This window comes from Globicephala melas, chromosome 12 (genome assembly GCF_963455315.2).
Source record: "Globicephala melas chromosome 12, mGloMel1.2, whole genome shotgun sequence".
Lineage (NCBI taxonomy): Eukaryota > Metazoa > Chordata > Mammalia > Artiodactyla > Delphinidae > Globicephala > Globicephala melas.
In genome coordinates this window covers 88032263-88060247 of record NC_083325.1, presented here as the reverse complement: position 1 = coordinate 88060247, position 27985 = coordinate 88032263, and the positions used below count along the sequence as shown (strand labels likewise).

At 51.9% G+C, this 27985-nt stretch overlaps 1 protein-coding gene across 4 annotated transcripts in view; it reads right to left on the bottom strand.

Moving 5' to 3' along the window:
- EIPR1 (EARP complex and GARP complex interacting protein 1) overlaps positions 1 to 27985 on the bottom strand; it is an 88287-nt gene that overhangs the window by 15666 nt on the left and 44636 nt on the right. For all 4 annotated transcript variants that reach the window (XM_030844463.2, XM_030844461.2, XM_030844459.3 and 1 more), the window contains 2 exons: positions 20025 to 20181; positions 5300 to 5399 (listed from right to left, as the gene is read on the bottom strand). In XM_030844463.2, the coding sequence (XP_030700323.1) occupies positions 5300 to 5399; positions 20025 to 20181 (257 nt within the window). The remainder of the gene's footprint in view (positions 1 to 5299; positions 5400 to 20024; positions 20182 to 27985) is intronic.

Here is a 27985-nt window from a genome sequence, read left to right as displayed (position 1 = left end):
AAAGGAATGAAATTGGGTCATCTGTAGAGATGTGGATGGACCTAGAAGCTGTCATACAGAGTGAAGTAAGTCAGAAAGAGAAAAACTAATATCATCTATTAATGCATGTATGTGGAATCTAGAAAAATGGTACAGATGAACCTATCTACAGGGCAGGAATAGAGACACAGACGTAGAAAACAGACATGTGGACACCGAGTGGGGAAGGGGAGGGTGGTACAAATTGGAAGATTAGGATTGACATATATATACTACCATGTGTAAAACAGATAGCTAGTGGGAACCTGCTGTATAGCACAGGGAGCTCAGCTCGGTGCTCTGTGATGACCTACATGGGCGGGATGGGAGGGGAGGGAGATTCAAGAGGGAGGGGACATATGTATACACATAGCTGATTCACTTCGCTGTACAGCAGAAAGTAACACAACATTGTAAAGCAACTATACCCCAATAAAAAAAAAAAGATAACTAATAAGTACCTACTGTGTAGCACAGGGAACTCTACTTAATACTCTGTAATGGCCTATATGGGAGGAGAATCTAAAAATATTTTTAAAAGAGTAGATATATGTATAGCTGATTCACTTTGCTGTACACCTGTAACTAACACAGCATTGTAAATCAACTCTACTCCAATAAAAATGAAAAAAAAAAGAAAGAAAGAAAACCAGTTTTCAGAGAGTTTGAACATGGTTTCCACTAACTAGCTTTACATTATAAAGCTTGCTTAACTATCTTATTTACTAGATTTTGCTCCAAATAACTTTTGACTGTTTCCCAAAATCTAATCCACGTTCACAGGACAAAATGCGGCTGCCCATCCAAGACACGCAGCTTCCAAGCGCAAGCTCTGCAGGAGGGTCGGCTGGGCGCACGTGCACGAGAGGCCCTCAGTACATGTCTCTGTGGGACGACGGGGCAGAGCGGGCCTGAACTGCAGACCCACATCTGTCACCCAGGCCACCTTCAGAAAGTCCCTTGCTTCCTGGGCCTCACTCTTCTCACCTGTGAAGCGAGGGGTCAGATTACAGGATCCGAGGTCTGTGCCTCTCTTTAAAGGAGCTACTTTAAAATGAGTGAGCAAGGGCAGGCTGTTGCCCCCTCAGTGAGTCCTGGCTACGCCTGCACAGCAGGTCCAGGGAGCCCCCACAGCCCCTCATCTGCCCCCAGCCAGCGATGCCCCTGAGGCACCTGGGGCGGCAGGACTTTCCTCTCATTAGAGGCAAGAGCTGTCATGCCCTCAGGCATCACAGGTATTGCAGGGAGGGAAGTGAGGGGCCCAGAGGAGGGCTGTGACCTTCAAATTCCCTTCAGGGACGCCTGCGGCTGGGAGGGTGGGGCAGATAGACTTTTCTTTACAGCTCCCACCAAGTGCAGCAAAACCCCGGGATGTTATACACAGAACAAACACAGGTGGGGAACAGGCTGACCAGGGAGGGCCCTGGGGCACGAGGAACACACAGTGTCGAGGGTCTGTGTTTTCTCTCCCACATGGGCCCCAACCCAGAAACACCCCTGGGGACAGACCCCCAAAGCTCCAGGAACGCTGCTCCCTGCAGCCCAGGGGCCAGGAAGGGCAGCCCCGAGAGACAGGAAACTTCTCGACAACTGCTCTGCTCCAGACAGACACCCCACCCAGGACAGCGAAGGCCCCGAGACTCTGTCCTCACCTGAGCCCCCAGAGAGGGTACAGGCATTGTCTACCAACACCGATTCATGATGGACCGTGGCTGAAATGTAAAATGCAAACTGTAAACCCGTAAGGAAAACACAGGAGAAAAACTTCAAGGTCCAAGGCTGTTCACAGAGTCCTCAGACCTGACACCCGAGGCACAATCTGTAAAACTCATGCACTGAACTTTATCAAAATGAAGAAGATTGCAGACAATGGAATATCTCTCGGCGCTAAAAGCACACGAACTGTCAGGCCATGAAAAGCCACGGAGGAACCTTACCTGCAGTGACTAGAGAAAGAAGCTGGCCTGTAAAAGCTACACCCTGTACGAGCCCAGCTCTAGGACACTCGCAAGAGGCAGAACTGCAGGCGCAGTAAAAAGATCAGTGGTTGCCACAGGCTTAGAGGGAGGGAGGGCTAGTGGAGCAGAGGATTTTTAGGGCAGTGAAGACACCAAGTATGAATCTGTAATGGTGGATACGTGTCAGCACACGTGTCCAAATCCGCAGACGCGCGGCCACAGGTCAGTGTGGGCTCGTCACTGTAGTAACTGCCCTGTCTGCCGGGGACTGTGTAGGGAGGGATGGGGAATCCCTGCACTTTCCCCTCAAATTTGCTGTGAACCTAAAACTGCTCTAAAAGATAAAAGTCTGTTGAAAAAAGAAAAACCTTAGCCCTGCAAATAAGAAGGGAGGCGACACCAGGATCTGCTTCCCCAACGGGACCAGGGGCTTGAGTGACAGAAACGCACCCTCATCTAGGGCTGCTGTCCAGACCCCTGCTGTCTGGGGGGCGGGAGTGAGGCCCTGGTCCTGGGGCGTCCGGAGGATGGGCGTGTCCCGCGACCATCAGGGCGGAGGCAGAGACGAGCCCCCAGGCCGGGCCATGCGGCCTTGGCTGTGCTGAGGGCACCCAGCCTGCCAGGACCGCGCCGCAGGGTCCGACCGGGGGCCCGCTGAGCAAGCCTCCCTCCTCTCTGTGGCCACACTCGGAGCCCAGGAAGCCGGGGAAGGTAGGGCCACGGGTGAGGGAGTGGGGAGCCCGGGCCGCACCACCAGGCCCAACCCGCCTCTGCCCTGGTCCCAAGGGGCTCAGCCTGCACCCAGTGCTCTGTCCCCAGACAGCAAGCACATTCTGTGCTCCGGGCTCAGCGGGCATGGCTGCATGGAATGATTCTCCGGTCACCACCTGCTCCCGCATCTGCCTGTGCTCAGGCCTCCTCTGGTACGCTGTAAACCTTGGACTAGAAATTTCTGAAAATACACTGTGTCCTTGAAGCCCGTTCTCTCCCTTCAAAGAAGTGCTCCTGTGGGCAAATGCCCCCAGGCCTGCACCTTGAGTGGGTGACACCGGGCCCCCTTCCTCCCGCTCTGCCGTCCCTGCACCTCAGGAGAAGCTGCTTCTTTCCACAGCCAGTGAAAGGAACTAGAACCCAGAGGTGCACGCGCACAGACCCAAACAGGGAGGCTCTGCCTTGGCCCTCATCGGGGTCCAGGACCCCATGGAACCTCCGCCCCAGCCCTCCCCTGGGCTCCACTGACGATTATAAATGGCAGAGAGCCTCCAATTTAATTGCAAAAGGTAATGATGCAGTGAGCATAAGATTAGATTCACCGCAGACGGCAATATCCTCAAACAATAAGAAAAAAAATAGAGGAGCCAGGTATGAAGACGGTCGAAATCAATAGGAAGGTTTCAGTATTAAATACTCCAGCCGAGGGTCGCAAAGTGGTATCGACAGAACTGCTGACAGCAGATAAAAAAGGGGGAGAGAAAACGAAATTGGTCTCTGCAGAAAATAAGTTACAGATTAATCACCCCACCATAAAATCATTTTGAGATGACTGAGGGTCTGAAGAGGTGTTCACGCTTTGATGACAGGATGGGGCCCGCAAAGTCGGGGCCCTGGGAGCCACTGAATCCTAACGCCACCGGCTCCCCTTGGTGCCTCCTGCTGGGCGGGGCGGCAGCCGCTCAGCCAGCCCCCGAGCATCCTCTGGACCAGGCCCAGGCTCCCAGCCCCGAGCCTGCCTCGAGCCCCGGCACTTTCATAGGAAAGCACTGTCCCTTTCTGTCCTCAAGTGCAGTCTGGAGGAACACCCCACCGAGAGGTAGGCTGGAGTTAGGGGACGGGAGGGGCCCCTGGACTCCGGCCCAGACAGCCTCACAAGTCCCCCTGGAAGGTGGGGGACTGTGCAAGTGTCTGTCCAGACCTGTGGGGGCCCCAAGGACAATTGGAGGCAGCCAGTTTCCTTCGAGTTCCCTGCTCGAGCTTGAAAGTCTGGGTGAAATTTGTGTTCTACTCCATGATACAGAGATGTGTCTTTTTTTTTTTTTAATTTTAATAAAAATAGTGATTTCTTTCCTGAAGTATTATACTCTTAAGTTCACATTGAAGCCTGGGAGACACCCTTCTGACAATGCAGCTTTAAGACTCACACAGGACACCCCATACTGTGAAGGGTCTGCCTTCTGGGTCATGTATCGACAGTGATAAATCATCACTCACGCATCTCTTCACCCAGAGGGTGAAGACAGGCTTTATGAACACTGTGGGCACCACGAGGGGAAAGTGCTGACCACGCATCCCGGGAACAAGTGGATAAGGTGAGATGCAAGCTCACTGAAGAAACCTGTCCAAGAGACGCCGTTCATGAACCCGTGGCAGTTGGGCCCCAGGCCCAACTGAGTGGGTGGCATTAGAAGCTTTCATTTCAGATGTCTTGGTTTTCTCTCTAAAGTTGTCGCTTTGACATGCAAATGCAATGAAATTATGAATGCATGTAAAAAACACATTTTATAAGAGGAAACTTTAAGGGATCATATATGAAGATATACCAATTGGCAGAGCATTTACTCTATGAAGGACAAAGCATTCAAAGTGATGAATATTTGAAAGCCAAACTGGTTCCCAAGAAGGTTGCTGCTAAATATTAAACAGGTCTGGGAACGAACAGGCCTGTTGAGAGAGACGTAACCTTCTGGTTGGGAACTTGCAGAGACAGCTACTCTCGGCCTCGGTGGCAGGATCTGAGGGTGACAGGACGGGTGGGAATGGGATGGAGAGACAGCCTGTGTGCAGGCAAGGGCTCCAGCGCCCCCGTGGACAGATGGCTGACGTGCCTGACGGCTACACCCTCAGGACCGTGCACACACGTGAATGAAAGGAGGGCAGGCTGAAAGGTCACTGGGTCACAGTCAACCATTATTTTCACAACCAGGAAATTTGCCTACATGACTGCTCCTACCTGAAAGGTGATTTTAACCAAATACACATTGAAAATCCATTCATTAAAAAGACTTATACTTGAAACAGAAGACTATAATTTCGGATATCCTGCTAACTCTTTTGGACAAATTATGGCCAAAAGGGGGAGTTTTGTCAACGTCCAGGGTTCTGTGTCCTATTTGTACATGGCCCTGAGGCCTGAATCCCAAACAGCTTTTGCCTGAAAGAGACAATCACTCAATTCTTTGACTGATGATTCAGTCTGTTCATTAATTATTTCACAAACAATGTCAAAATTCTAAACATATATGATCAAGAAGTGTATTCTGAATTTGGCTGAAAGGTCAAATTAAAAAAATACAAAAAACCAAAACTGTATAATTCCTGTTACTTACCACAGCCTGGCTGGAGCTTTCCTGCAAATCCCACAGCAGGATGTGGTTGTCAGCCAACGAGATGACTCTCTTCCCGTCTCCCGCGGGCTCCCACGCGACACTGAAGAAGGAGGGGGTCAAGCATTACATGATGTGTGAGAGTCCCACCTTGAGGCCAAGAGCTCTTACACATGGCCCTCAGCAAAGCCTCTGCCCGGCCCTTTGTCACCAGCAGTGTTGTCAACAGCTCTGCAATGACATGGTGCAGTACCAGGCTACCACTCTGCTGTGGCCTGAATGTCTGTATCCTTTCGCAAAGTCACCTGGTGTTGGGGGGGGTGATCTGGGAAGTGACTAGGGTTTAATGAGGTCAGGAGGGTGGGTCCCCATGATGGGATTAGTGCCCAGTACAGATTGACACCAGAGTTTCCTGAGCTCTGTCTCTCTATATATGTATGTCTCTGTCTCTCCCTGTCTATTTCTCTGTCTCTCTCCCTATATATCTCTGTCTTTGTTTCTATATCTCTGTCTCTCTCTTGCTGCCATGTGAACACACAGTGGGAAAGCGGCCGTCTGCAAATCAGGAACAGAGCCCTCACCTGCATCATGATCTCAGACCTCTGGCCCCCAGAATTGTGAGAAATCAACATTTCTGTCGTGTAAGCCCCCAGCTGTGGTGTTTCGCCATGGCAGCTGGAGCTGAGACACTGCTGACAGGTTCTCCCAGAGCCCGAGGCATGGAGAGCTGACCAATTCTGGCCACAGAGACACAAGGGGGCACTGGGTCTGAAGAGGCACAGGTGGACAGTGTGATTTTGGAGAGGAACACCACGTCTCTCGCTGCCACCACCTGGGAGGGCAGAGCTGAGAGCAGTGTGGGGCGGGAGGTGGGGAGGTCACAGCCCTCAAGTACCCACGAGGCCTGAGATGTCAGATAACAGCCTTCTGTTTCAGCCTATGTGAGCCACAGTGTCCTGTTACCTGCAGCCAAAACCTTCTTAACTGATACATATTTGAATAACAAAAGACAAAAATCACATCGTCTCTGTGATGAAACCATGAAGAGATGAAAAATTTTTCAGTTTGATCACAAGCGTGAATTTCTGTCTTCCCTGATGAAATTCTTAAGTGCTTATAAAGAGGAGAATTTCATTTCACGTCCTCCAACACGTGAGTATTGAAGACATCGATAGAGACCCTCACAATTTCTCTTTCACACAGAATACAATACTGATTGACTGGGCGCCCCTCCCTAATACCATCTTCAAGACTGTCAATGAGCTATTATTACTTTTATCACACAATAATGTATTTCAAAACTACAATTTCTTTCTCATTTATAGTTTAAAAACACACACAAAGCTCTCACAGTACATCACTCCTGTATTGAAGAGCTTACTGTATCTTTTCTAATAATAACAAAGAAAAACGCACAATATCTAGTAAACAAGAAACACCATAGCTGGAAGAGACACCAAGAAATCTGGTACTGAAATCTGTGGCTCCTGTTTGGTTAAGATAATGGCAATTCTAATTTTGAAGACACATCTTTGCAGCAAGTTGACTGAACTTCTCTTGGTAGCCTGTTTTCATGGGGACACTTATGTAGAGTTCAGACAACTGACAATGAACACCAAGGAAAAATGCACAACAGTGAGAGAGGGAAGAAAAGGGCCACCCACGGCCCTGTCCTGGTACAGGGTCACCCACGGCCCTGTCCTGGTACAGGGTCACCCACGGCCCTGTCCTGGTACAGGGTCACCCACGGCCCTGTCCTGGTACAGGGCCACACACGGCCCTGTCCTGGTAGAAGGTCACCCACGGCCCTGTCCTGGTAGAAGGTCACCCACGGCCCTGTCCTGGTAGAGGGTCACCCACGGCCCTGTCCTGGTAGAGGGTCACCCACGGCCCTGTCCTGGTAGAGGGTCACCCACGGCCCTGTCCTGGTAGAGGGTCACCCACGGCCCTGTCCCAGTAGATGGGCAGGTGACAGCTGAGAAGGCCCAGCTTGCACACCTCTTCCCAAGCTCTGCCCAGCAATAAAGACGTCTGACTTGGGAGAAGACAGCCCCACCCCAGGGGAGGGGGACATCCCACAGCCACAAGGCCACGTGCTCCATAAAAGTCTAAAACGTCAGAGTTTAGCTGGCCTCAGGTACCAGGCCTGAGGAACTGGAATCGTCATAAAAATAGCTTTTTCTTTCATAAAATGAGAATTAAGAATTTCAGCAAAGTAATCCTTGGGCAGTTTAAGTAGGTGTACGTTTTCCACTAGTAACTTAGAACATCTTAAGGCTGACACGCAAGTCAAAACTTCTCCTTGGGAAATGTATATCAAAAAAGGAAAAAGGGAAAATCTTTGAGACCATCTACCTATTACTTCTCTCTTCAAAGACCTATAAGCAGACTAAGCATCACGATGACTTTAAAAGATGGTTCCAACAGGGCATTACGGTGGCATCACTCCAGCCGTTACCAGTCTGAAGGTCAGGAGCTACCACCATGCGCACATCAGCAATTCGCTTTTAGTTACAGAGGACGTTTCATCAGAAGTATGCTTTGAAAACACACACACACACGCGCGCACACACACGCGCGCGCACACACACACACACGCACGCACATGCACATGCACACACACCGAGCAACAAAACCTCTCCATGACTTCTGGAGGTACCTGGCAAGAGGGAGAAGGTTCTTAAGGTCCCGGCCATAGACCCGCCTAATTTTTGAAAGCACCTGATAATAATAGAAAACTCTAGGTGCTCCTGGAACTAAAATTCTCTGAATAAGGCTCAAAATGGACTTGTTTCAACTCCAAGTGATGAGAAATCTTAAGTAAAGATTTGTCGCATTTATTATAAAGTAAAAATTGTAAAGGCTTATAATACACATGAACAAAATTACCAGAGGCAAGCCAGAGCCCTTCCCTTTGAGCAATCACTCCGAGCTATTAATCTGGGCCCCAGCAGACGCGGCCCCATCGGCGCTCGGTCCGGATGTGGAGAAGGACCTCAATGAGACAGAAGTGTCTGGGCACAGCCCTTGTCTGACCCACACCATCCCAGCCCCGCCGGAAAGCTGAAGTCTTACTGCAGGCCTTCCTTCCAGCAGAACTTCCCGGGAGGACGTGTGGGGAGAAAGGGCGCTGTCTGCCCAGAGAGCCCTGGGTCCCGGGGCTAGGGTTCCAGCAGCACGATGGGCAGCTCCCGGGGCAGGGTGCCGGCGCTCTCCTCTCCGTCCGCTGCACCACAGCCCACGAGGGGAGTCCCCTTCCCTTCCTCAACTCACAGACGAGGGGACAGACTTGGGAGGCTGAGTGGCCTGCCCCAAATGCAGTGGCTGTGAAAGGCAGGGCTGAGCCTCCAGCCAAGGGCTGACTCCAGAACCATAGGTCACGACCAGGCCTGAGAGCTCATTGTTTTAAAGCTCCTTAGCTTCAATATCACCATTAGGCAAAGAGATGAAGGAACACTGCCTGCCACCTCGAGTTAAAGCAGCTAATCATACTGACTTACTGTGTTGACACACTTGGGAAAAACAAAGCAGATAATCACTGTTTCCTTATGGTGCCTTGGTCCCCGTGACACACGCATCTTTACCAAGACACATGCAAACGCATCTGAGAAGTGGTTCCATGCAGCAACCCCCAAGCGTGTCCACAGGAAGAACCTTCCAGAAAGGTAAAGTGATGACTTGTTAACATATAACATAACCAAAGAAACATCTCACTTTTCAGAATTAAGGATTTTGAAAGACTAAACACACTCAGACAAAACATACGCACAACTGAAAACACAGACGGCATCTAAGGTAGATGACCCAGAACAGTGAGGGGCAGCGGGGCAGCTCGGAGTCTGAGGTGAGCCTGCTGGAGTTGGAGTCCCAGCTCTGGGTGCCGTAATCTCTCAGTGCTTTGATTTCCTCATCTGTCCAGTGGGGGTAAGAGGAGTGTACAAGTAGTCAACAGTACTGGTTTGTGAAGATCAGGGTGATATTCAGAACAGTGCCTGCACACAGCAGGTGTTGAATAAGTCCTAGATATATATTATCAGATGCAGTTAGAGCTGCGCCTCTTAAATTGAGGACCGCACTGCCCTCCGGGGGTATTTGGGGGGGGGCACTTTTGGGTTTTCATGATGACTGGGAGGGCCAGGGCCGCTGGATGTCCCCTAATATGCCAACAGCCTTCCACAACAAAGACTGTCCACCCCAAATGTAACAGCTTCCCTTCGAAAAACCATAAAGCTTACTTTGAAATTTGCCTTGAACATTAAAATTATCACCCTTACATGCACCAAAAATAATTCCATGGAGATTTATTTTAAGGGAAAAAAATCCTCGAGCGAGAGTGTTCAGAAACTCCGCTCTTCACCTGCTCTGAAAGGTGCCCAAACTTAATGGTGTCTCACTGTCTGCTCTTCACTCCCAGCAGCTGGGGTCCTGAATCACCAACCCACTCTCTGCAGCACCCAGGCTTTCCTCTGGTGGTCTTTACCCAAAAGTGAGCCAGGCATCCTGATCCCCCCTCGGGGTCTGAGAACCTTCCAGGGTCTGGAGTTACCGACCCAGGAACCAGTGACTAGGCTCAAGAGCCCAGTGCCCAGGCCCTGCACCAAGGGCTTCTGCTTGGCACTGTGTTAAGGTTAATACACGAAATGGGAAGCCTTCCCCATATTCTCATTCTCTTTGTCTCTCAGCATCTTAGCCCGAACTTTGGCTCCCCTCAGGGACGGCGTAGGTCCCTGCACTGCCAGGCAAGTGTCAGCCCCCCTCCAGCCCCCGGGCAGCTGTGCTCCAGGCACCCGAGCTGCTCCCCACGGAGCCCTGGCTGCAGTGAGGCAGAGACCAGGTAAACCCCAGAGCCGGGACTCGGATCCAAGCTTCAAAATAAGCGGACAAAGGGGAAGTGGGGGATGAGTGAGAAAGATGCCCAAGTCTGTTCCAAAGCTCGTCTCACTCGTTCTGAGTCACGGACATGTGCACGCACAACACATGCACACACATGCAGGCACAAACATAGACACACACACACACACACAAGAGCACTGGGCAAGCTGGAGTTAAGGCCTTTTGGGAACTAATGCAACATCTGCCCCTGAGCTGGGCCATTCATGCTCGGCCCCTGTGTCCTGAGGAAGGCAGATCCACACGGAAGGGTCTCCAGGAATTAAGGCGTGCCTCTGAACATCGGCCATTTACTTCTGAGGGGATTTAAGTGGGTAATCTCTGACTCACGTGCAGTTGAAAGGAAAGGGTGCATGTCTGCCTTTTCCCTGCTACAGGAGTTAACCTTGCCGTATTTACTTGGATGACCAGAGATGCCCAAAGTAGAAAAGGAGAGGAAGAAAGAGGTACTTCAGAAAACTTATATGAGTTATGTCACTAACAGTTTGTTAACTGCCCTTGAAAAAGACTAGATTAAGCAGAAAGCCACCAACCATCCCGGGATGGTGAGAAAGCCCATGGATTTTCTCTCCTGGGATCCGTCTAAACCAGGTGTGAGGATTCGGGGGGAGCATGGAAGGAGAGGTAAACACACCGTTTCCAGGTATGGGACACGCTCCAGAGTCTCACTGCTGCCGCACCACCAGCTCCCACCACAGAGCCCGGAGAGGTGCTCTAAAAACACGAGAAGGGGCCCAGCACCCGGCACGTCTGGTGGAGGCTCTGATCGGGACATGCGTCTGCCAACCCCAATGTTAGGGGTGAGTTTGGGCAGCTCACTATTAGGAATGCTAAGAAGAAACAGACAAAACCCCACACGTACACTAAGGGGGGGTGACTGAAAGATGCATCAAGCATGAGCAGGACTGAGGACCAACCCGGAGAACTAAGTGCACTTTCCAGGCCACCAAGCAGGGTGATGGTGGGTCCCGATCGGTGGACAGTCCCTGACGTGGACAGTCCCGCACGATTACCACCAGCCAGATGCGCCCAGACCCTCGCCTCCCGCCTTGTCAGCCTCACCCTGGCTTCCCAGCTCTTAGTTTCTCTCACCTCATTCCTTTCACATATTTGCCTTTTGTCCTATAAGTTCTGCTCCCATGGAAGCTGCAACAAACCAATTCTGTGTGTTCTCCTCCGGGTGGGATCAACCCAGGACAGTCAACACAGCCACGGGATCGGGATCCCTCCTAAGGAAGAGGGTCCCCAAGGTGCACATAGCACTGTCGCCAAATGAGACGCCATGTATCACATGGGACCTAACTGCTGAGCAAAGCTGCTATTTATTGTCTACCCAGGGCGACACGTCCGAAAGTAAGTGTGGTGAGTTTACAGGGAGCAACCCCTACGACCACGAGTGCTTGGAACAGTGGAGTATGCAAAGCGCAAAAACAAAAAGGAAATTCTACTGCGTCACGGCTCATCACCATGAAACTAGTGCTAGAAACATAAGAAAATAACCCAGAATTTCTGCCGTACTTGCTACTCCAAACTAAGTTTATTTCTTTGTTCATAAAAATCATCCACGTTTCTGCTTCATCACACTCTACCCGTGAATGTGAGTGGACATAAAATTATATTAACAAGTCCTGAACAAAGTGGCATACACCTAATATACGTACTCTATATCCCTTCGTAATCACTGAGAGAAAAACACAAGAAATGGGCCATTTCTGCAAATAAACCCAAATTAAAAACAAATCTAAACTTCTCTGAGGCAGTTAACAAGGACCTAATGGCAGGAACAATGGTTCTCATCTGGCAGGTTTCATGCTGATCAAACAAAACACACACTTCTCTTCTTCAGATAAGTGACTCCACAATGAATGATTCACACTCTGGATTTTGGCACCTGGGGTGAGGACACTCAAAGGACACTGAGAAACTCTGAAAACAACCTCAATATAAAATTAATTTTAACTCACGTAACTGACATATCCCACCTATTCCCTGCAGCCTCTTCGGGTGGGAAGTGGGGCCGTCAGGGCAGCATAACTGCCAGGAGGACAGAAACCACCCCGACACGACAGGCAGGGGACGGCTGCATGTGCTGCGGAAACCAAAGAGCCAGCACACGAGGGGCTGGGCCAAGACCGCTAGTTCCCGGGGCATTCCGAAACCCACAGTCACTACTTTACTGAAAAAGGGAAAACCCCAAGGCAGAAGCGAATCTATTAAGTCATTGGTGATTCTATCAGTGGTTACCAAATTTTGAAAACCCTTTACAAAAAGAATGTAAAACATCATTTCCCCAGTTTGTACATCTCTGTCTTAAAATACACAGATGTGGCAATCTGGTTAATTTCTTCCTGCTCAAAAGTCAAAAAAATCACAGCAGAACACAAGATAGCTTTTCATAAATGCTACAAGGATTTAAAAAAAGGGTCACTTTAAGAGTTACACCATTAAGTCAGGAAGCCCGCTGTGATTGAGTCCGTGGATGCAAGGTTTCCTGTGGCCGAGACACACGGATACTTGTAGTGAAAGAATCATGCTTATGCACTGCCGGGTACCCCTTTCTGACAACACACGACTGTGGAACTTTGGGCACTGGGTGACTTAGTTATCCAAAGTCTGTGTTTCTTCTGACACTGCTCACCTGCACACACACACTTACATCAGCCATGTGCATGGCTCAACAGAAACACGCCCTCCCACTAAGAATCCAGCCACGGACAGTGTGTGGGCAAAAAGACCTGCACTCCTCAGAAGCCTCCCTGGGCGGGACACGTCCGAGGCCCAGAGCCTGTCACAACGCAGGGCGGATGCACACAGCTGCACTGGCCCTCCTGGGGCGAGGCTCCTGTCCTGTCCTTCTGCCCCAAAGAGGGCTGAGGGGCAGAGCCAGGGGGCAGTGCAGGGCCCTCAACCCTGGAACGGCTGACTCGTACCAGCCCTGAAGTCCAAGTTCACACAGGCCCACTGCGGCCGCTCACTGCAGACTCCACCCAAGGCAGGGAGAAGAGGGCAAGTGCAGGGCAGGGTGGGCGCCGTGTGGCTTAGCGGCACGTCCAGGAAGCTCAAGCCTTCTGCTCCGGGGTCTCACCAGCAAGTTCAGGGTTGGCTCGGAGCCATGACACATTTTGACGTGAAACACCTCCCGAACCCCAAGCAGCAGCCCTGGCTGTCCCTGCTCTCCCCCTCCTCCCACACCCCGTTTCTCAAACAGCAGAAGAAAAATCGACTACAGTTTAAAATTCTCCAGGCAGAGTTAGTGGTCCTTCGGGTTTACAGTTTTTAATTATTTAAACCTCAAGTTTAAATAATCACAAACAGAACTTCAAAAAATACATTCTCCTAAACTATCCCACTGGATACAATGGTATATGTCTGCCCAGCATGTTCTGGGAAAGCCCCTTTGGGTTCGTGAGAGAACCAACTGAAACACACTTTGAACCCTAGTATTTAATGGAAACTTGAACTACGATCTCAGAAAGAATATGAGTTTCTCCTGTAATATAAATAATTATGTATACTCTGCACCGTACGTTCAGATTTTCGTATTCTGACTCTTCCTAGATAAGCTGTATCTGTACAGTGCATTTTACTATTTTTTCCTCATCACCCGCTTCCTAATACTTAGCTTCAATGACGCTCACAAGGCGCCAGGGTGGCTCTGACGACCATCCCCATTTGACAAATGAGACTTTAGCCGAAGTGAAAGAGGAAGACATCTTTATATTGTCCTGTAAAACCACAGACTGTTCTTCTCCTACAACGTAAGGGATGCGAGGCCTCATTCCAGGCTTCTCTTGAAGCTAGCGGACCACTTTAGCGGTGAGCCAGTAACCAGGGAAGCAACTTCAGGGCTCCAGTTTAAAAACCTTACACCTAAGTACATCTAGGTTGGACGAAACCAGAAAGCACAAACCTGGACCTTATAAAAATCTGATAGCTCTTCTGTGATGACACTGTCATAATCACAGAGACGTTTCCACCATCACTGGCAGCAGAATCATACCGTAGGATCTCTGAAAATTTCAAACATCTTTTTTTATGTATCCTCAGAGACAACTTTGAAAAGATACTAAGGATAACTTTGAATTTACTCTTTGTAACATTCACCCAAGTCAACTTACACTGTTCTATACACTGAAGTGAAAAGAAGAAACACAAAATCAGAGATGAGGCCAAATCCTTTCTTCTGGCCAAACCACCCCAAGTATTTGGAGACCTGCACAAGTTTCTTTTCTTCTCTTTCCTCTCTAAGCTCAACACCAAAGCTTACGGCCCTTTTTCCTTCTAATAAGAACAGTAACATGCACACCCGCTTCCCAGGAATTCCTGACCCTCTCAGCCGGCCTGGCATTCCAGTGTGATATTTACCTCCATCTGCACTGCAGAGGTATCTTCCCCCCAGAAAGCAGAGGTCAGCGGTCACTGTGCAAGTGTCACGGGCATCTGCAAGTACATCAGAGAAAGACCCGGCACGTCCCCCGTAGTGAGGCTAACCCAGCCCGTCGCGGCCCCTCCACAATCTGGGGGGGGCAGGGTGTGTGAGCAGGGGCTGCCGCTGACCGCCACTAATTTCGCTTCCACCCCCCAAAGCTGCTGGTTTCCGATTTTAGTGGGTTCTCCCTTAAGGAGACTCTCACCGTCCATGGAACACTGCAATCTGTATGACTGCTCCTGACGCACCACTTGGGAAATGGTGCGTGTTTCCATTATCTTGACTTTGCTTCCACTCTCCAGCAGGACGCACTAACCCACAACCAAGGCGCGTAACTCCTCAGCAGCTGGAGCCTCTTCACCGTCAGAAGGAGACGGAGAGCCACAAAATCACCCCGTGGTGGCTAATCAGCCCTTGGGCCAATCTCGACGGTGACACAGCCCCTACCTCATAGGGAGCCAGAGCCAGAGAACTGTCACCTCCTTCCTGCTCTTACCTGCCACGTCCCCAAACACCTCGCCTTCATCGGGGCTCCAAAAGACGCCGGTGTACACAGGAGACAGGAGTGTAATGCCAGGAGGCCCTAGAGAGTTCGGTGGGTCTGCAGCCCCCCACGTGCCCAGCTCAGTGCCCATGTAGACACTGCACATGCTGATAAAACGCATCCCCCGTCAGTGTCAGCACTGACCCTGGGAGACCCCTAACTCCAGAGAAGAACGAGCACACAGCACACAAAGGGGGAGCTGTCAGCAGCCCTTCCTCACCTACCCCCGAAAAGGGAAAGAGTGTCAACTACACGTGTGACACTAGGACGAACTCTCACCTCAGTGTCTTTAACATAACAAGGTAAAATTTTATTAATTTTACTTATCTACATCCCATATCCTTCCAAAAGGATTTAAGGCAGCTAATATACATAACCTGGAGTATGACGGGATGAGATGCCCTGAAAGTGGTGAAAAGGCCACAGTTCGGTAAAAGCATCCTCATGGCTCAGTCCAAGCCCTGCAGGCAGCCCGCCACCAGCTGCACTGACTTCACCCAGGAGGACCTCACGTGAGAGGCGTGGTCACGGCCGTGTGTCTGTTGAGCAGCAGAGCAGCCAGTGCCCCTCACCTCAGTGTGACAGGCAGAGTGGAAAGAGGGTCATGAGTTATGACTAGATTCAGGGAAAGGCACGCGGCACTGAGCAGGTGTGAAAGAGAGCTCACTGCATCCAGTGAATTTAGAGCTGGCAAGAACATCAGAGACTCCTGAATTCAACCCATTCTACACACGAGGGAATGAGGCCCAAACTGACCTACTCGCCAAAGGGATGCCGTGAATTAGCTACAGATCTGCAGGCAGAGCCCAGGGCCACGGACGCCAGGCCCACCGTTTCTTCCACAATCACCACGCTGACTGCAGGAGCGAACCAGGAGGGAGAGGAGAAGCATGCCAGAAAAGATGATGACTCTAGTATCGGCAAAATGAGGGGGTCCCCTCGAGAGCAGAATTCGTTTACACTGATCATCCAGAAAGGACCAGCAGGAATATGCGTGAACACCCCCCAAACTTATTCTGATGAAGATGCATCTATACTCCCAGCGCCTGACACCACTTACAAACCACAGAATGACGGCCACAGGTGGTTCCCAATCCGCGTTCTGCAGGTGCGCTCCTGCAGCCAGACTGCCCAGCTGGGAGGCCCAGTCACTCCCCCGAGGAGCGAGGGACCCTGGACGCAATCTCCTCCTCTCTCTGGCCTACAGTTAACTTACCTACAGCGGTCCCCACTTTACAGGGTCACAGTCACGACTCGGCATCGTTTCTGCGGCCCCAATTCTCTCCCTTTTGCACTCAGCACCCGGCGGAGCGCTCCGTGTGCCAGGCACTGTCCTTGGTGCTGATGCAGGCTACAGGACGCAGCCTGCATCCTGACAGGCCCCTGCCCAGAGGAAGCTCAGGCTACAGAGAAAGACGCAGGAGTATGCGCAGAGAGGAGGGTCAGGAGGTGGTGACTGCTATGACGAGATAGGACTGGGTAAAATGACAGAAAGGCGTGAGTGGGGCTGGAGCAGTGATCATTTCGGAGAAAATGGTTAGGAAGGGCCTCTCTGAGGAGGGGACACTCAGCCCAGAGGAGCTGAGTGCTGCAGGTCACGGGGCGGCCCCTCTGGGTCAAGTCGGGACCTGTGTCCCCACAGGGCGAAACCGGGGAGTCAGGCCTGGAAGGGTCTGGCGGGTACGTTACACCAGGCCCTTCACTGCCTTATTTACAGCCACGCAAAGTACCACATTCCAGAGACCCTGCCATCAGCACAACGAGAAATGTCTCACCTCCTTTTCAGGAATGGAGACCTGATCTACAGAAACAGGTGACTTTCCAGTGACCCTACGGCCACCTCGGGGAAGGTGAGCACAAGAGACCCACCGTGCACTAGCTGACCCTGCTTGCGGCGATGCAGACGTGGGAGCCGTCTACCCCATGCCCCGCCGCTCCAGAACAGGAGAGGCTGAGGGGTCCTGAGGACAGGAGCCCCACGCCTCTGCCTGTCAGCGCAGCCACGACTCCAGGGCACTGGGACTGTGTGGCGTTCCTGGACACTCCCTTCTGGCCAGCAGTAGCCGATGGTCAGAGCATCTGGGAGCCCCTCTCCTGGAACTGCTCTCAGCACAAATAACAAGCCTAAAGGAAAGCAAGCAAGTGAACACAGAACACCGACTGCCTCATGTCTGACCACAGGGTCCTTCACCTCCACGGATCCACCAGACTTAAATTTCCAAAACTCATATTCCCTACCTAATAATGAAACTTTGACACCACCGAGGATACTTAAGAGAACGTGCACGACAACCCCACATGCTGAGGAGGATGCCGAGACTGGACCCGCACACACGGCTGGCACGACCCCTCTGGAGCAGAGCACAGTCGTTTCCACCAAACTAAACACTGCGCCGCACGGCCCAGCGGCTGCCCCCAGGTACCTGGCCAGGAGAGTGGAGACCCAGGTGCGCAGGGTACTGTTCAGAGGCTCTCTACACACAACAGCCCGAAGCCGGGGACCCAGATGCTCCACAGGGGAACACTTACACGAACTGTGTCCACCCCACCCGGAGTCCTACTCAGAGTAAGAAGGAAGGAGGCACGATGAGCAAAAGCCGCCATCAGATGCACATGGCGTGACTCCACGTGCAGAATGCTCTCCCGGTGACGGCGCACCGGGTGGCGCGGGCTCGCAGTGGCCAGGGATGAAGGGCGGGGCGTGGGGGGGCGGCCCGAGAGATCCTGGTTCTGTGCCCCAATCGTGGTGGTGACTACACAGACTGACACGCGTGATGACATGCAGGGAACTCAGCGCACACACAGGCGGGGGTGCGGAACACATGAACCTGCGTGGGGCTGTGGGCTGCCTCGATGGCAGTGGTGCATGGTCCCTGCTGGGGGAGACGGGCGGCCACGCAGGGTCTCTCTGAGCTGTTGCTACAACCGCACCTGCAGCCACAGGTGAAAAGGTCAAAGACACAGAGCGATGCAATGGATGACAAAAAAGACTTCAAGCACTTTGAACAAGAGCAGCAAATCGGGAGTAACGGCATTCCGAGGAGACTCCGAGGAGGACGGGTCTAAACACCGACACTCACCTCCTAGCATGCTCCCTTCACAGGTGAGAGTGCAGGCGCGCTACATCCATCTCCCAATGATGCCCATGGGCGGGCACGGCCTGCTCCCCCACGACAGCAGCTCTGATGGAGCATTTGGGTCCAGGTGGGGAGCGGGGAGCGGGGAGCGGACGACGGCCCCTCCCTTAGCCCCTCGTTCCCTCATCCCCTCGTCCACAGGGGCAGGTCCCTTCCCGGCGCTCACCCCTCTCTGCACTCGCCAAAGGCACGTACGCCGCCTGTATATGCCGGCTTCGCCCGAAATGACTGCGGGTCTGCACTGTCTCACTCACCCATTCCCCAGTGCCAGGGTAGCTCCTGGAACAGACACACGTGCATGCACACATGCACACACATATGTGCACACACTCTCGCACTCACACACACACGTGCAAATGTTTGCTGGGGAAGCAGGGCTGCCACCTGAGACGTGGGCTCCGAACAGCTGTGTGGTTTGCAGCGCAGGGGGGCAAACAAGGGGGCAGGACAACCCCTTCTGTGCAGATGGCCGACCTCCTGGGAAAAAGCAACAAGCCCGACCTGGCACCTGCTAACCACCTCCACACACAGACCGACAGACGGAGGCCCCCCAGGGCCCTGGCCACGCAGGCCCCCAGCTCTGCTCCCCCCGCCCTCCCCTCCTCCAAACGCAGCTGACCGTGGGGACCAGTATAAGCCCCAGCTCCAAACGTCACCTCCTCAGAGACTCCGTCATCAATTCCTCTAGTAAAAATTAGGGACTCTCTCCTCGGGGGGCCCACGGCACACAGTTCAGAACGACTCCAGCGTGGTCCCCACCTGCCCTGGGTCTCGGTTAGATGTTTACACCACCGCCTCCCCGAGAGATCGTGACTCCTCGAGGCCAGGTCCCCTGACCCGTCACCCTGGGCCCCTGGAGCCTGGCAGGCGTGTGCAGCAGGTGCTTAATAAATACCTGCTGGATTAAATTGTTTAATCGGTAGGGGTGACTAAGAAGTGACTACACGGAGGCTCTTTCTCCTGTACCTGCACACACACGCACATGCACGCACAAGCACACGCACGCACACGTACGCACACGTGGGAGTGTGACCGTATTAAGCAAAACAATTACTGTTGTAACCGTCAACACCCATAACAAGGGTACGTTCCCACGGTCCCTTCTAGAAAGCACGGCCCCCTGAGTTTGCCAAGGCTTCGGCAACTCGACACGTGAGCCATGAGCGTCGTGAGGAGTATCTGTGCGTTACTGCAGGGGGCACAGCAATCCAGCCATCGCAGCACGCGGGCAGCCAGGGGCCTGGGAGCCCTGAGGGATGCTGGTGGCGTCCCTCCGTCCTGAGACTGCACAGGACACTTGGGGAAATAAATGCAGGATGAAGCCTCAGAGGGCTGTGGGCACAGCACGACCTGCACACGGGGCGTCCACACTTGGTCCACAGAAGAAGACATCATAAGCCTTCAACCCAAGGTAACAAATAAGTTAATTTATGCACAGGATTGCTGAGTGAAGGTGTATCTATGAGGTTAAAAGCAATGCAGTGCTTAAGTGCTGGACGGCACCTGACTGCCATCCTCCCGGCAGGTACCCAGCAAGACTGACTTTAGAAGAAAAGGATCTGGACGCAGCTTTTCTCAGTGCGTGTGCAGCAGGGTGTCCGTAGATTTCTCTCATCTGGGAAACAACTAGCACTAAAGAGAGAGCGGAAGCAAGCAATTTATGCAGAGAGGCCTCTGTGGTGGGGGCCTGCCTCCAAGCCTGCCTGGGCACGCAGGGGCGGAACCTACCAGGCAGTGCTGCCGTGGGCCGCAGGGCCCAGGTGACAGAGCAACTCCAGGGCGTGTGCAGGGCTCGCTGCATCCTCCGGGGACTCGTGGCCGCCGGGCTCCAGCTCCGCTGGCATCCTCCACACCGCGGCGCACGTCACGACTTTGCCATCTGCAGCTGAGGGACAAGGGAGACGTGAGCAGAGCGTGGCCGCCCGCCCTGCGGACGGCGCCCACACACGCAGCCCCGGGCCCGCACCCCTGCCCTCGAAACGCCGACCAGGCGGGCGGCTCCAGACCCTGCTCCCCTGCCCTGTTCCAACACATCATCCTGCTTTAGAAGAAAATTTAATTTCCTCAAAATCGATTTCCTCCTGTTCTTCCTCAACAGCTCTTCAAAAAAGGGAGTGAAATGAAGGTGGGGCGCAGCTAAAGATATAATCACCACGGGTGCAGCTGGGGTCTAAGAGAGGCATTAAATGGATTTTCCCTGAAAGCTCTGTGAGAGCACCTTGCACAGGGGCTGAGAGCCCTGCACACACTGCATTCACACGTACGTGCTAAATGGTGTCAGTGGTGGCGCAGGCCCCCGTCCACTGAGGGGATGAGTGCGGGCCGGATGCCACAGGCTAAGCCCTGGTGGAGAGCAGTCCGGCGCCCGATGGTGACGCACAGCCACTTAGTGGACAGGGGCACTGAGCACAGACAAGACACGCGGGTCACCTCTTTTCAGGAACCTGTCTGGCTCTAGGTCTCTGCCCTCTAAACAACTTTTCTTTTTTTAAAAAAAAACAATTTTTCAGTAAGACACAAAATAAGACGAAAAGACAAAACAAAAAGAAACAGATTTAACATTATGTGGTTAAAAACCGAATCATAAATTCCTAAATGTAAACCCTTTCGAAATTTGCTTTCCATTTAGTTCTAAACGGCATATGTGATAAACACCTTCCCCTTTAAAAAATGGTCTTTAATAAATGATAATAAAACAATGAACAGGCTTCAGCATTAAATCGTCAATTGGTAACATGTGAAGAATATGAAAGAATTGTAGAAAAAGAAAGAATACCCCAAGAAATAAGAAAACAAAGGACCTTAGAGTACATTTAAAAACGTCCCACTTCTTATTAGATACATGGTCCTCCAATCTAAACACCAACTAGTGAAGCAAGAAATACAGCAGTGAAGACAACGGGCAAAATGCCTGGCCCCCCAGGTACTATCATCATAATACCATTATTACCCATGATCAAATCGTCAGTAGAAGGATCAGGGTTTCAACCAAGGCTTTCTGATCCCAATCTCAGTGCTCAGTCCACATACTTCATTGGGTCTGAGAGAGTATGGAATTGCAGCTTAAAGGAAAAAGAATCATGTATATTACATATAAATTTAATGTTAACACATCCACCTTTAACCATGAAAAAGTAGTTCACGACAGCTTCTGCCTACAAGAGAAATTGATTTCTTTGCTGAGATTTTCAGTTCCACAGTCTTGCTGTAGAGCCCATGGGATTGGCAGTGGAACTCCTGAAACAGGAGAACTAACTAAAGAGAGAGTTGGCCACTTTAATAAGCTGAAAAGAATAAGCAAATGCCCGAAACATTCACCCAGCAGAGGCACAGATTATACTAATCTCCCTAAATGACAGAAAAAGAAAGTTCTAATCTGAAAAGTGATGGGACTGATAACATGAGAACTGAACTGTGGCTGCAGTGCACAACATGACAGAAGATGACACAGCAAAAATAGCTACTGTGCAGGAAGCAACTAGTGTGCGGTAAGCAACTAGTGTGCGGGAAACTAGTGCGCGGGAGGAGCAACTAGTGGCGGATTTGCCACTGAACGGCTCCTTCTTCTGAGAATTCTGTGCATGTGTCAGGAAAGTAACTCCTCCTGTAGCTGCCTGCTCACCCAGCAAACATAACTGCCAGGGGGTGAACAGTTAAATACTTTCCTCTTGAGAAGAGGAATGAGATGAGAATGCTTTGTGCTACCACCTGTAGCTAACGTTACACCAGAGGTCCCAACTACTTCGGTATGGCAAGAAAAAAAATAAAGATATGAGAACATGAAAAGAATAAAAATACTGGGGCTTCCCTGGTGGCGCAGTGGTTGAGAATCCGCCTGCCAATGCAGGGGACACAGGTTCGAGCCCTGGTCTGGGAAGATCCCACATGCCGCAGAGCAACTGGGCCCGTGAGCCACAATTACTGAGCCTGCGCGTCTGGAGCCTGTGCTCCACAACAAGAGAGGCCGCGATAGTGAGAGGCCCGTGCACCGCGATGAGGAGTGGCCCCCGCTTGCCACAACTGGAGAAAGCCCTCGCACAGAAACGAAGACACAACACAGCCATAAATAAATAAATAAAGCAAACTGTCAACAAGCAAAAATAAATAAACACTATTAAAAAAATAAAAATAAAAATACTGTTACTTGCTAATGATTATATGTATAGAAAACTTAAGAGAATTTACACTTATAGACATTAGAAATAAAACAGGGAATTTAGCAAAATTGCTAGACACAAGGGTGATATATAAAATTCGATTGGTATCTATAGATTAACAACAAAAATTTTAAAGACAAAATTTGAAAAACTATTAACAATAGAATTAAAAAATGAAATATCCAATAATATCTCAAACTAAAGAGGTGCCAAATGAAGACTACTGCTGAGAGAAGGCAAAGGCCTCAGTAAACGGAGGGGCATACCATGTTCACGGATGGGAAGCTTCACCACTGTACAGAGCCCCTGAACCCCAAAGTTCTAGATGGCTTTTTTTTTTCCTTTTTTTGGTAGAAATCAACAACCTGATTCTGAAGTCCTAAAACTTACATGGAAACGTGAACCGCCCAGATGGCCAAGACAGTCCTGCAGAAGAACAAAACTGGATGGTTTACAACCTGATATTAATTTACTGCTGATACACAGATAGATCAATAGCCCAGAGAAAGAAAATGGAATCCAGAAAGAGACCTTACACAGATGGTCACCTGATTTACAACCAAACGCCATTTACTGGAGTGGACAAAGGATGGTCTTTTCAATACACGATGCTGGATCAATTCCATCAATATATCCACATGAAAAAAACGAGCTGCATTCTACCTCACAACACACCCAAAAACTACCTCCAGACAGACTGAAGTTCAAAATGAGAAAGACAAAATCATACAGATCTTTTCTAGACGATATAGTAGAATATCCTCATAACTCTTCAATATTGTAGGTTCTTCCCTTTCATCACTTTAAATATATCATGGCACTCCCTTCTGGCTTAACAGACTACGTTATAATTAGGAACTTCTATTCACCAAAAGACATTGGACTTCATCAAAATCAAAAACTGCTGCTCTTGGAAAGACACTGCTTTAAAAATGAAGCAAAACTTGGAGAAAATATTCAGAATACATATGTCTGTATCCAGATAAAGGGCTTGTATCCAGAATATATAAAGAACTCCTACAACTTAATGACAAGACAAATAACCCAGTTTTTAAAAGTGGGCAGAAGATTGAATCAGACATTTCACAAAAGAAAACATATGAACGGTCAACAAGCACCAGAAAAGATGCTCAACATCAACAGTAACTGGAGAAATGCAAAACAAAACCAAAATGAGATACACTACATACCTGCCAGAACGGCTAAAATTTAATGTAAAAATGATCACCACCACCAAGTATTGGCAAAGATGTGGAGCAACCAGATCCCTCAGAGGACTGTTGGAAAGAGCGTAAAATAGTTCAAACACTTTGGCGGTTGGACACCCACATACCAGGTGACCAGCAATTCCACTCTCAAGAGAGGCTGTCACGACGCGTGGCCTGTTGGTAACGGGCTTTGTGGCCGCTCTCTGATTCCAGCACTTAAACCTGGCCCCAAAGCAACAATGGCCTGGTGATGGTATGTATGTAACTGCCAGAAGCCAGGGGCCAGCAATTAGCCTAATGACCGACAGGCCAGGTTACCAGCCAAGGAAGGCCAACTGGCCGATAGACAACAGGAGACGGTGCTGCAAGGAGCGAAACAGATGGCCCTCCGACCCAGCCCTGGCTGCCCGCACACGCAGGCGGAGTCCACACAACTGTAGAAGGAAACAAGAGTGAGCGAACAGGAGGCTGAGGGGCATAACCCCACTGAAAGTCGTGCTCCTTGACCCGGGCCTGGTCTGAGCCAGTTTCAGACACGGGACCCCTGTCAGAAATAAGGCCAGATGCCCAGCAGTCAGAACCCCGCAGCACCAGGGCAGGTGTGTACTGAGACGATTCCCCAAGTCTTCACCCAGGGACCTCGCGCTGCTTACTTGGTGATCACACACCAGGCACAGGGCCACACCCTGGCAGTTCAAGGTCCACTGAACCCAAAGCATCCCATGTCCCCATTAGACTGGGGACATTTGGGGGCCAGGCAATAAATGGACAAAGACAGGTCACAGCAGACCCAATGGGCCTGAAGACCCACCCAGACATATGTCATTTCCATGGGCCTGACATGGCAGTGGGTAGAACACCCACTGCCCTGAGGCCTGTGCGGTCAGGGGGTGGAAGCCTCAGAAAGTGCCCTCCCACCCCATCAAAGGGCGGCAGAGACATGCGCCGACTTTAAGGACCAGGGCGTGGAGCGCCAGGACCCTGTTTAATCCGCTCTCTGGCCTCTGCAGAAAGCTCGTGGGCCCTGGCGGGCAAGCGCAGACGGCCATCAGCCCAGCGACGGGGGAGCCCTACCTGCTCACAGCTTCCCTCGGCCTCAGGGACAGGACCTGTGGACACTGCCCCCGAACGTTCTCTCCTGCCCCAGAGAACAAAGAGGCCTGGGAAGCACCTGCGCCTCTGTGAGGAGGAACCTGGGTGTGTTTCGCCAGAGCTGCGCTGGTGCCCTGCTCGCTCCACCCTCTACGCCTGGGAACGCTGGGCCCGCCCAGCCACAACGGGACGCGGGGTAAGGGCCAGAGGGCTCTCAGCAAGGTTGGGCTGGGATGCACGTTTGGGGGCCCTGCTGGTGTGGAAGATGGTGGCAGAAATGGTAGAGCATCGGCTTCACGGAGGGACCCCAGGCTTCCAGCGAGTCACATGCCTTTTGAAAAACTGCTCCGACCGTGTTTCTGGGCCCTGATGGATGGACCGCAGGGCACCAACTGACCGAGCATCACTCCTGCAAGAGCTTAGTCGTACCCACCAGGGCACAGAGCCAGGCAGGTCCAGAGGGCACAGGCCACAGAACACACGTCCCCCACCAGCGCCCGCCTGTGCCGATGGCCAATTGGCTGCAGGGGGAGAAAGAGCCTGAGTGGGCTTACAAAAGGGTGGGCTTGGGCAGGCATAGCCCACTATGGGCAGTGGCTACAAAGCAGCTGCACTCAGGGCGACTGGGAAAACGATGGCGGGGCGGGGGGAGCAACACACAGAGCTGCGAGAGCCGTCCTGCCCCTCCTCTCTGTGTGCACCCAAGGCCAGAGGCCAACCGGTCTGAAGCCCAGAAGAGAAGGACTAGAAGACTCGGAGGCACAGAGCCGAGTCCGACACAGACGCTGCCCACGAGGATGCAAAACACGATCAAACGGTTAAGTAATACAAGGTCAAGATCGGCAAGAGCTTTGAGAGATCCAGGTGAGGTGCTAAAGGAAGGAGACGCCTTCCCTGAGTGGGGAGGACCAAAGGAAAGGGTGCTGGAAACAGGAGCTACTTGACCTCGGCCCCAAGGAGGGTTTGGGCACATGGAAATGGACACAGAGGCGTCCTGAAGCAGGATTAAGGGCCCAGGGACCTCGGAGGATGGAGAATGGCCAATGGTTCTACTTAGGATACGGTAAAGGTGAATTAAAGCTGGGAGAAATGAGGTTTGAAGCCCTCTGAGGACCAGACCAGGAAGGGCCTTGAGGACGGATGAGAAGTGTGGAGGATCTGCTCCAGACACCGGGCGGAGGCTGGCGGTTCTGAATCGGGACCCAAGCGCCTGGCAGAAAGTAGGAATTCAATCAGTGCAAGGTACAAGGTGAGTTCGAAGCCCCTCACTGGAAACTGTACATGCTAGAAGTTATCCTGAGGAAGACCAGAAAGTTACCGAGTTCGGTGCCCATGGGAGGTGCCTGCCAACGTCACCTACCCTAGAAATGGGCAAACCTGCAAAACACACTGCACCAGAGTGTGTGCTTTTGGTCTTAGAAATACGGTAGGCATTATCAGAAACTCTCCAAATGCTCAGAGGCAGATGAAATGGAAGGTAAACAGTACTAAATGAGAAACGCTGGAGGTATACCCATCGAGACATGCAAATTGGCTCTGAAACTCTAAGGATTTCCATATCTACATGAATCTCAACAGCATTCAGCACACATCCACCAGCTATCAAAGAAACTAAGGTGGTTTTAAGAAGGAAAACCCTATCTTTAGAAGGAAAATGCTGTAATAACCACTGAGGCATTCTTCTTTTATCTGTTTTCAAAGCTATCCTGAAGTTAGGACCTGCAATGTAACTGCCCGAACTACTGCTCCAGTGCCCAGGAGCCCCCAGAGGGCAGGGCCTGCCGCCAAACGAGCCCAGCCTTCACACAGCAGATTCAGACCACAGGACATCCGAGGGAAGGGAACTCCGCACCATGCCTCTGCATCCTACAGATGAGGAAACAGAGGCCTCCAGAACCTAACTGCCCTCCCCTGGCTCACACGGTTCATAAGCACCAGAGTCAGAAATAAGATGAAGCCTCCTGTGTCCAGAACAGCCCACCGCTCTGAAAGGGAAAATACAAGCCGTGCCCTAAAGGCCAATTTGATGCTAGTCTATCTTTTACAGGTAACACACGAGCTAAAGGCACTTAGTGAGATAAAAAGATAATCGGGCAAACGAGTGGAAAAGGCGTACTCGAGGCTGCAAGTGTGCCCACGCAGTGTGCGGACTGCTGCAGGGATGTCGAGTCCAGGGCTTAGGGGGCTCAGAGGAGATGAGAGTCTCTGTAAGCCTCGGCAACCGTGCCGGTCGGCTCGGCGAAAGGGCCAGCGGTGCCTGGCTGGGGACACAGTCTGAGCCCAGCTGGAGGGGAGGGGCTGCCACAGGTGCTGCAGCTCAGAATCCCAGGCTGTCTTTAGAGACCTCAGCCGGCTCTGGTCTGACACAGGCTGAGCAGGGTGAATGAGGCAGAATCCGCTCCACCAAGCAACAAGCAACCGCCTGACCAGGCATAACTCGGCCTGCCCGCCAGTGAGCCCGCCTATAACCACCTCAGCCTTCTCGGTGCTTGAGAAGAGCGTCCTGCGTGAACTACTCCGCCCGGCGCGGGAAGGAGCCTGCAGTGAGGCACAAAGGAGAGAGAGGTGCCTCACCCCAGCACTAGTGCAGGAGCCCCTGTACCGGAGATGCATCGCAGGGACAGGATGGGGTGGGGGGCTGGCCGTGAGCTCCACAGACGGGTGGGCCCAGGAAGGAAGCACGCTAGCCTGGCGGCTCTGGCCTCGGAGAAGAGAGAGAGGAGATCTGGGCGGGTCCTCAAGAGCCCCCGACCTGTGTGACCAGCAGACTCGGGTCTGGGTGGAGCCTGCCCTGAGCCCCACAGTGAAGAGTCACAGCCTCTCACTCGGTTCCTGAGACAGTTCACAGACCAGGGCCCCTGCTTTTAGGGAAACCCAGGTCCCCCTGGGGAAAGACCCGATAGCACTGCCACGAGAATACACTGTACGTTTTCCTCAAAGCCTTCCCCCAAAGAAGCCAGGCGCTTTCCAGGACAGCTGGGCCACAAGGAGAGGGCCCCGTGAGAGCTGACGGAGCCCCCGGGCTCAGCACACCCGCCGTCTAGCCGTCAGACCTACGGGGTGGCGGCCAAGGCCCCCCCGCGAAGGGCCAGCGGGGCCAGCGGGCCCAGCTCCTGAAGGTGCACTGGAGAAGGCAGGGGGAAGGGCCCCCACACAGCACCCACCCCAGGGGCAGCGGAGCCAGTGGTGAGACGTCCAGGAGCCAGAGGCAGCACCGCACACGGGCGTCGAG